The 10,252-nt window shown below is 40.5% G+C and overlaps 1 protein-coding gene across 1 annotated transcript; it reads left to right on the forward strand.

The window, feature by feature from the left end:
* The first annotated feature begins 2,595 nt into the window (after nucleotides 1-2,595).
* Nucleotides 2,596-8,917, forward strand: irx4a (iroquois homeobox 4a). The gene is made up of 5 exons (XM_062422917.1): nucleotides 2,596-2,640; nucleotides 3,504-3,755; nucleotides 4,780-4,886; nucleotides 6,677-6,987; nucleotides 8,193-8,917. Exons 1-5 carry the CDS (start codon nucleotides 2,596-2,598, stop codon nucleotides 8,915-8,917), a joined length of 1,440 nt encoding a protein of 479 aa, XP_062278901.1.
* Nucleotides 8,918-10,252: the final 1,335 nt, after the last annotated feature.

The following is a 10,252-nucleotide window of genomic DNA, read 5'->3' on the forward strand; positions in this document are numbered from 1 at the left end:
TCCTGGACTGGAATCACATTATATCCCTGACTTGATCCACTTTACACACAGAGCATCCCTGCTTCTCCACATCTGCCCAAGAAAAGTAAGAAGCCTCTCTTTGAATCTTTAAACGCTAAACAAGCATGAACTCCTGCCGTCGCCTTCATTTTCCGTCTAAAAGCATATACTAGTGCGCCTAAATATTTTATAATAGGCGCCCGATAACACTGGGTAACGCAGTGGATAATGAAAAGGTATACACCGAGGGCAGGGGAGGAGGGAGGGTATGTGGGCAGTATAGTTTAGTGGATGTGTCTATCACATTTTCACTGTATCCAGCCTAATTCTATACATACACAAAAAGCAGAGGCCCATGCAAATAGAAATAAACAAATTAGCAGAGTGGCTCTGATAAAAGAATATATCCCTGTGGGACATTATGCCATGAGTGTGTGTGTGTGTCTATGCGTGCGTGCGTCAGGTGCGCTCGCACCATGCCCAATATCAACGTGTCAACACTTTCTCTTTCATCCATCGGGTGTGATGTTGAAGATAAATTGGGTCCCGCCCTGCCTTAATGCACTGTGTGTCACATTAACCCCAAAGAATTTCAAAAAAAGGAAAGAAAAAAAGTCTAAATTAATAAGACAAAATGGTGTTGGTTGTGTGTCAGTGTGGGTTAGGGTTGAGGGAGAGAGAGAGAGAGAGAGAGAGAGAGAGAGAGAGAGAGAGAGAGAGAGAGAGAGAGAGAGAGAGAGAGCGTGCGTGCGTGCGTGCGTGCTTTCATGTGTGTGCGTCTGATGTGTGAGTGAGTGTATGGTTGAGCGGTTCAGACGGGTTGTTAATGTTAAGGTGGCATTAGAGCTAATGCAAATTAAAAAGCACTGGCTGATCCCTTTTGACCCCCCCTGTTCACAGCGTTAATGCGGCCATTTGCTTGGAGGTACTAACCCCCTATAATTCAATTTGTCAAAATAAATGAGAGACCAGACATTTCATACAGCCCGCCCACCCACACTACCCAACCTTTCTCCCAAATAAAACAGAAGAAAAGCAAGACAAAAAAAGTTACTTAACCGAAGCACAAGCCTCTCCGTCTTTCTAGCTCTTTATTACTTCTTTCATCTGTAAATGAAAGCGAGCAATTATTGCAAGGTGCCGGTATCATATTATTATGTTGGCCCCGGTCCCCTAGATAGTCATCAATCACTCTCAATCGACCTGTCACCGGCAGGCAGAGATCCAGCTGGAGAGCAGAGTAGAAGGAGGAGGAGGAGGGAGGAGGAGGAGTACATCATCATTAATTTGAGGAGTGACCCCCGGGGCTATCCACATGTCTCAACCCGGGATTCTCCAAGCAAGGCAGCGCTCACTGGCGTTGGCGAGTTTGGGCTTTCGGCTGTTTGACTGCAGTTTGACGATGTTACCTGACCAAAACACACATAAGAGAGAGAGGGCGATACATGCTTAGACAGACAGACAGACAGACAGACAGACATATAGATAGATAGATAGATAGATAGATAGATAGATAGATAGATAGGTAGATAGATAGATAGATAGATAGATAGATAGATAGATAGATAGATAGATAGATAGATAGATAGATAGATAGATAGATAGATAGATAGATAGATAGATAAGAACTGTGGTTTTAAAATTAATAATATTTTAATTTCTATGATGATCATTCAAGTTTATTCAAACACTTTTTGAGAGGTGTTACAACAGTCGAGGAACTCGTTGCTCCAGGTGGAATTGGCTCATATGAAAGAAAAAGAAAAAAGATCTGTTTTAAGTTGGAATTTATCAAAATATTCATTAATTCAATTCATTTGTCCTATTTGTTCTCTCTACTGTCGAGCTGAAGTTGGTTTGTCTGCTGAGTATGAACGAAATCTTCACTAATTAATTTAAAATCAATTCGTCCCCTGTGTGATTAGCATCACTGCGTAGGAATGATAGGAATGTGCTTAATTAGGCCTAATGTATTATACTAATACTTGCATGTTGAAGACACTGATTGGCTTAATTGATTGATAAGGATTGTGAATAAATTCCCAGGACTTTTTTTTTTCTTTAAATTCACTTGTTCCCTCTCAAATAATTTCTTCTTGAAATGTTCTTTCTGCTTTTGTCGTCATCCTGAGAAAGGAAATTCATATTAAAGTTACAGTCTGGTCATTTTTAGAGTGGGAAACTTCTGACGTCAGAGCCACCGCCGTTTAAAACAACCTGCCTCTGCTGCTGACGTCTTTTATACTACTTTTTTATAAGGCAAAAATATGTATCTGACAACAAAGTGATTATTCTAGGCAAAGATAGCATGTGTCACCTTAATCCGTGTATTTATTTCTGAGACTTTTAAGAAGAAAGGAGTTTTAAGATTTTGTTCATTCATTTTTTTAAATTTTTTTTTTTTTTACCCTTTGGAAGGCGTTCGAGTGGGGGGCATTTTACACAAATTAAACATGCTAGTCTGCTTCGCCCTATAAGCATCCTAGGAGCCTGTGCTTACCGATCAATTGGTACAGTCAAACAGAGCCGCAGTCTGCGTTAGAGTGGAGACCTTCAGTCTCGCTTTATTTCTGGATATTGGGGGACCTCTCTACCATGTCATATCCACAATTTGGATATCCCTATTCGTCTGCTCCACAAGTAAGTTCACGTAACTGCTTTTTCTCTCTGTTTTGCTTTTGATATTGCAGCGATTGATTATCTCATCGATTTAAGCTTGATCCTTTTACGCACTTTGGCTAAGAATCAGGGACGCTCTCGCAGTCCTTTTGGATATCGGAAAGGCACTGCGTTACAGCCAGTGATACCTGTGTTTCAGCAGCGATAGAACAAAAGTAAGAAAAGGGTAATCAGAAACCAGCGAGACCCCCGACCTCCCGTTCACTGATTTCTGCAAGATAATAGCCGTTCTGTAATGTCAACCATATGTTTATCTGCGCCGGAGCACACATGCCAACTTGTTCTGCACTCGCTGCGTGTGTTTGCGCCATAACACAGCTGCTGTTTTGTTTTGGCTTTGAGCCATAAAAAATCATTTGGGCATTACTTTGTGTATAACTAAGCGATTTAGGGAAAACATGTTGTATCTGTTTGTTACGCTTCCTCGTGTGTTTCATTCGGATCATGGCTAATAGACGACTCGAATTGGACACGTTTTACGCGCACATTATCAGACGAATGTCAAACATCACCCATCATCAAATGTCAGTCTTTACAATCATTTAATGCTGTATTTAAGTTTTTAAAGACTACCATTCAGAAAAAGAAAAAAAAAACATTGTCAGGTTCACTTTATTTCAAAGCAAAATTATATTTTGTCAAACACTTTGTTTTACGGTCAGACAAGTTAATTTACTGAGCCGGTCTTCTTCTTCACATTAAAAAATAAAGTTTAAAACTTTGAGCTCAGAGTGCATGAACATTACTTGTCTGTTTCAATAAGGAATTTACTTATTTTATATAAACATATCAAAGTAGCATATTCTCTTTCGGTCCCCACCCAGTTCCTGATGACAACCAACTCTCTGACCACTTGCTGCGAGTCCCCCGGCAGATCTATAGCCGACTCTGGAGTAGCGGCGTCCGGGCAGACACCAGTGTACTGCCCAGTGTACGAGAGCCGGCTGCTGGCAACGGCGAGACATGAACTGAGTTCAGCCGCCGCGCTGGGCGTGTACGGGAACCCCTACACCAGTGGTCAAGGATATGGGAATTATGTTACATACGGCACGGACGCCTCGGCTTTCTACTCGCTGGTAAGCCCTTCATTTGATCCCTCTAGGCAGTGATTAATGGAGCCGCAGGGTGCTGAGACTTGAGCCAAGCTTACCTCTCCTCTTTCTACTGCATGCACTATCGCAAAATACCAGCCTTTTGCATACTGACTGTGATTTATTCTCTTATCATCTTTAAGACTACTTTTCTATGATAAATAATAATATAGGTTACTTTTTCAGAAGTGATATGAAGTCAGAAGTGTTTCAGGGTATTACTTTCTCTGGTGTAAAAGTTCAAATCATTGTCATAAAACAAGGCAGAATAAAAGTTATATCATCCCACTGCTGCCCATGCAAGCTACTTTGCATTGGAAACAAGTTACATTTTACAAAGAGACAAACTTCTACTATTTGAAGGGTCTGATAAAATGGTTAAAATGAATTTTGTAACGTTTTTATAACCCCCAACAGGAATACCCGGGCCTATAATATCAAAGAATGTAGTCTGTTCCAGTTGTTTTAGTGTTGAAATACATTATTTTCTTAGATTATTTGGGAATGTTGTGATTAGAAAGGCAATCAGAGCAGCATATATGTCCCATTAATGATGATTTGCTCCAATAATTGAACCAGTTCTTATGCTGGTCTTGGAGCACTCTCACAGATGTTTGCCCATGAACTCAGCACTGGACACATGCAAACCTACAGAACAGTCTTTCCTTTTATGTTACTTTAATCTTCTTTTCTAAAAAACCTGAAATTAACCTCTATGTGGAAATTCTGTAAGCTTAAACAAAGGGTTTTTAATTTCAGTAACCATGTTAACATATGTATTTGAATAGAAAGTGTACCATGCACAATTAATCTTAAGTAGTTTTACCATATCTCACACAATTAGCCTTTGTGAATCGCCCCAATGAATTACATACTGAACTACTTTAATCCACTGCCATTACAAACCTGTATTACTGATACACAATATTTGTTCAGCACCAGGTGACTTAATGTACTGTACTTCCTTTGTTTCACTCTTTTAAATAATTGTCTTTGTATATTATTGCAGGGTACATTCGATACTAAAGATGCCACAGCTTCTGCGCATGCGGGAATAACCCAGGCAACAGCCTACTATCCATATGATCCTACACTGGGACAGTATCAATATGACAGGTTTGTTGTTTCTATGATAATAGGAGAGTGGTTGATATTTCTCATGTTAAGATGCTTGGTTATCAATGCAAACATGAGACCTCTTCGAGTGACTGTGAATGAAATGTATTACTATACTATACTACTGTGCAGTATGTTCACTGTCACATATTTTTGCAAGTTTATGTCAAATGTTTTAAACAAACACAGGATGTGATTAACATTTAGGAAACTCTGCACAAGTACTGTGCTAGTGTAGGGTTTAAATCAATCATGCTGTGCGAGGTCAAGGCCATTCTCATCACATCTAACAACACAGGGTTATCACCTTCATCTCATTACACATTTCTTTCCTGATGGGGGTGATGTGCTTGAGAAGACCCATGCCCCTTTGAGCAAGACAAAAGGCCTCTGCACGTCTGTGTAGAGCATGCCTGCCATATGGAAAGGTCTTCTCAATAATCAGATGCCATCCAAAATAAGTCTGGGATGTGGTTAAAATGTAGGACCTGAGTGATAACAATAAATGATTTTGTAAATTGTGATCAGCACGCCCTTTGGATAGAAACCACAACTTTAAAGAGGCCAGCGCTAAGGCAGTTGCACAGTGCAGCATCGGAAACATTCTTGTGTTTTATGGCACTGTGTGTTAATTGATCTACAAAGTGTCACATAGATTAGCCCTACTGCACACTGAGAGTTCACATAACCCAAAGTTCATGAGCCGGCCATTTTAGAAGTCGCTCTAAATTCAATATGAAGTGCAAAAGGTGTCAGCATGAATCCTAAGGAGCGCACATACAACAAAGGGCCCAAGTCAAAGGCATAACAGAATTAGTGGCACTCAAATAAACAAGCAGGCCTACAGCAGTGCCACTCTATCTGAGCCCGCCTTTTTACCTGAGGGCCCATCATTACACTCAATAAAGCAATTTTACAGTCTATTTTATCTGTGAGGGAACAACACAGGGTAAAGAAAAGTGCAGCGTTCCTCTCCTTTTGATTCCCTTAGCAGTGCTTGACCTGCACTAAGCTATACAGAGCAATAAAGGCCTCATAAAAGCCTCCCCTGAGAGGACTTTTACAGCTCACTGCTGACTGAAAATCAACACTGTGCATTTTAAATGTAGGTCTATGGTTGATATTTGTGTGAGAGGATAGGGTAGGGAGGGAGGGAGTCGTATGCTGCACTTAGAAGACTTCTATACAATGCCATACACCAGGCATTATTACGGGTAAAACATCTTACTTGGTAGGAAAATTTGAACATTTCCAAAGAACACAGTTTCTAAATTTACATATCAGTGTTGATACTTTTCAGAGGGCTTTGGGTTGTTGGAAGGGTTTCAGGAAAGTCGCGCAGCCTTTTATCTTGTCAGTCCTGTGCATTACTGGAGACTGGACACAAACAGGTCCAATGCTGTTCTCTCAATTATATTAATATGGCTTGCTAGTTAACAATTTTCTGAATGTTGTTTTTTTTAGTGAAAGACAATGTGTACAGTGTGCTTAAAAGATAGTGTTTTTCCCCTTACCTTCCCCTCCATTATAGTTTTTAAATCATGTCTCTTAACTAATATGTGTTTATATATTAGTCTTTATGCAATAATAGCCATTATATGTATGCAACGGTTAGGGTTATAAAGCTTTTTTGCAGTAGACATATTTCAAGAAGACTCCAAGAAACAGATTGCCCTATCATTGTTTACAGAAAATACGTTGCCAGGGCAACACATCAGAAATTGTCATGCAACAAGCATCACATACTATATTTACCATCTCATTATCATTGTGTTCATCTCAATTAGCAGATATGGTTCCATGGATGGAGGAACAAGGCGGAAGAACGCCACGCGTGAGACGACTAGCACACTAAAGGCCTGGCTGCAGGAACACAGAAAGAACCCGTACCCAACTAAGGGCGAGAAGATCATGCTGGCCATCATCACCAAGATGACCCTGACGCAGGTGTCCACGTGGTTCGCTAATGCCAGGAGGAGGCTCAAGAAGGAAAACAAGATGACATGGCCGCCCAGAAACAAGGGCTCAGAGGAGAAGAGATATGACGAGGATGAGGATGGATCTCAGGAGGAGCAGATAAAAAGTGAAAACAATGAGGATGGTCAGTGTCACAATGTTTTGTTGCTCTGCAGAAATGAATTAAAACCTATAAAGCTTTATGCTTGAACTGTTTGGCGGAGCAGAACAGTTGTCTTTTGTCTAAACAGCCTGTTTAAAAAACAGCATTTATGACATCTCTAAAAAAAAAATGCATTGTTACATTGCAGTTAGTAGTAGAAAGGTACACTTTTTTGGAACATTCCCCACCGAAGTGTGATTTTTTAACTACATCTTTAAAATAAGTTAATTTATAAAGCACATTTAAGAACAACTAGAGTTTACCAAAATGCTGCACACTTCATACACATGGACCAATCATGATGATGATGACTGCAATGATAATGGGAATAAGATTAAGAACAACTAGGAAGAAAATAACACTGAACCACTGTACATGTAGCCATATAACTTGAACCTGCTGTATAATTCAGCTATATACTATACACACACTATAAACTGGGATAACCTTACCACACTGACATTTTTATTTTGCTCAGAATATAAATTAGAATAACATTTTAGTATAAAAAACCACAAATCAGCATAAGCAGTTTGATTCTCTGAAACCTTATGTCTCACACTTTATGGTATTTTATCTTAGAATTGAACAAGAACTTTACTTGTTTGATAATGTAGCATAATTATTGCTGAACAATATATCATAGTGATAGAAAAAAAAATGATAATCAGACCTTGCAAATTGTTTTGTTTAACGATTTATTCCTGTAATATGCACTGTGTTAGAAACAATTAGACTTTCAAGAATTAACAGCATCAGCAGTTGAAGTTTTGTGTACAGGCCTGGTATAAGACTTCGGTTAACATAACGATTTTTTGTTTTTACTTAATTGGACAGGCCTCAGTCCGTTTCACATATAAGAGTGAGGAACTCAGTTTAGTCAAATTATTCGTTAAATCTTGTTAATATCGCTGACAATTCACTAAACTAGTTGTACATTTCTGAAAGTATAACTGATGATTATAAAACTGATAACTGTTTTGATCATGTGTGTTATGACTGTAATAAATAAGGGTGTAAACTTAAATGCCTTAATTTAAACCGAACAGCTATATTTTTACAAGTGACTGCAGGTTCAATTGATTAGAGAGCGACTGTTCCGGATCAGATCTGATGTCGCCTGGTATGACACCATATCTTTCACTGACAAGTCTGTTGTCACCTTTCTGGTCTTTTTTCCCCCCTAGAGACCCGAAGTCGGGCTGATAAGGACCTCCAGTTGAGCGACTTGGACGATTTCGACACGCTGGAGTCTGAGAGCTCGGAGTGTGAGCTCAAGCACCGATACCACATGAACACACACATGACAACGACGACCGACTGCCCCACTGAACACCTCATCAAGGACTCGTCTCTGAAAATATCCATCCCCGTCTCCCTCGGGGGTGAGCAGGACTTGAGCAAAAGTTGTCTCAAAACGAACCCGGAGGATTTCCAACCGGACAGCAGACAGCAGGCAAAGGCGTGCTATAACCAGCAGCAGCAACAACAGCAGCAACAACAAGGGCACCAGATATTAGACGGCAAACCTCGGATCTGGTCTTTGGCTCAGACTGCGACGTCCCTGAACCAGACTGAGTACCCGTCCTGTATGTTGAGGTGCCAGCCGCCGCCTTCCTCCCTCACCCCGTCCCCAGCCGCTACCTCACCCGTGGCCGGCCTGGACAACAGGCAGGACTCGCCGGTCACAACCCTGAGAAACTGGGTGGACGGGGTTTTCCACGACCCCTTGTTCAGGCACAGCACTTTGAGCCAGGCTCTGACCAACACCACCGTCTCTTGGACCACGAACACCAAAGGCGCCATTCTGGAGGCGGAGAGGAGCGCGGCGGCCTTGCAGCAGCATCAAGACTCCTCCAAAGACAGTGCCATGAGTTTCCCAAAAACTATCAACAAACTGTTTTGTTCCTAACAAAACCAAATTACCCTTTTTGTTGCTTAAAGAAACATACTTTTGTGACTGGCTGAGAGTCGGATGGAAAAGCATACTTCGTCTTCATGTTCCCCTCATTATCTTTTATTCGTTTTTTTTAAAGCAATGGTAGGCTATAGCTGTTACATTGGCGGTACACAAGTGAAACATTCGGATCGGTTTGGCTTATTTGATTCAACGCACGCTCAAAACCTATCGAACTGTATAACAAGTTTACATTTTGGGGGAAAAAAATAGGCCTACGGTTTACATGATTTATTTTTTACTTTTCTTTACTATGCGCATGCAAATGTAATTGAATATTATTTAGGTATCAGCAGTTGAGTATCACTATTAAATGAAAAAAAAGAAGTCTCACAAATGCACAGCTCTCCTATAGGAAGTGGATGAGAGCGTTTCAACTTTGTTCACTGAAAATAAAAGCAGTCGGTTTCTGAGGAGCGCTTGTGATGTTGGTTCAATGTGAGAGTTGCTGTCCATGGTGCTGAAAAAATAACGCCATGGGCCTTTTCTTCCCTGATCTGTCTTTTGCATTCGTTTTTTTCTGTGGGGGGTTTTCTTAACACGACTAGGACATCATGGGGCCTACTACATGACTGAGCAGAGAGGACCTTTTTAAATGCAATCTACTGATAAATACATAACTTTCATCATTCACAATCACCATTCCAACTAATTCTTCACCCTTTAATACATACGCTAAGTTATGTAGTTAAGGCCCTGTTTTATATTTCATAAAGAAAAAAGAAAGAAAATAAAGAAAACATTCACTCTCATTCAATGACAGCCAGAAAATGAGGCACCTCAACCCTCAAGACAGAACAATATCAGTATCTAAGATCTGCCTCATTAATTCCCTCTAAACAGGCTGTAATTGGGATGTTCGCAGTCATATTTCATGTCAGGCTATTGATTTCCCCTCTCTGCTCTCTGATAATATTATCGAAACATCTCAACATCGTCCATGATGCAGCTGTCAAAAAGGGTAAGTTATTCGCCATACGTCCATTAATGGGTTCAAAACGGAGGCCCTGCGAAATAATTTGAAGTGAGGAGTTTTCGTTTTGACACACTAACTCTTCAATTTCCGAGAGACGAGGCCCACAGAAAAAAAGGAGAAAATCAGCTTGGATGCTGGTTCCTCTTCTGAAAAGTGAAAGGGCTTTACGAGAGAGGCACTCACGTCGTCTAAAAGTGAAAAGGGCAAAGGAACTCGAATTAGTTGTTGTAGATAAAAGGGCAAAAAGAAAGGAGTCAAGGGTACTTGACAGTAATGGCGAAAGTGGAGCTCTCGGGGGACTGTATGTCCTGTGA

The sequence above is a fragment of the Scomber scombrus genome, chromosome 7 (genome assembly GCF_963691925.1).
Source record: "Scomber scombrus chromosome 7, fScoSco1.1, whole genome shotgun sequence".
NCBI lineage: Eukaryota > Metazoa > Chordata > Actinopteri > Scombriformes > Scombridae > Scomber > Scomber scombrus.

What these genes read in the sequence shown, in the direction of transcription:
- irx4a (XM_062422917.1), top strand. Translation starts at nt 2,596, where the DNA reads ATGTCATATCCACAATTTGGATATCCCTATTCGTCTGCTCCACAA. An exon ending in CCTCGGCTTTCTACTCGCTG is followed by an intron (nt 3,756 to 4,779) that starts GTAAGCCCTTCA and finishes ATATTATTGCAG; the next exon opens with GGTACATTCGATACTAAAGA. An exon ending in GGACAGTATCAATATGACAG is followed by an intron (nt 4,887 to 6,676) that starts GTTTGTTGTTTC and finishes CTCAATTAGCAG; the next exon opens with ATATGGTTCCATGGATGGAG.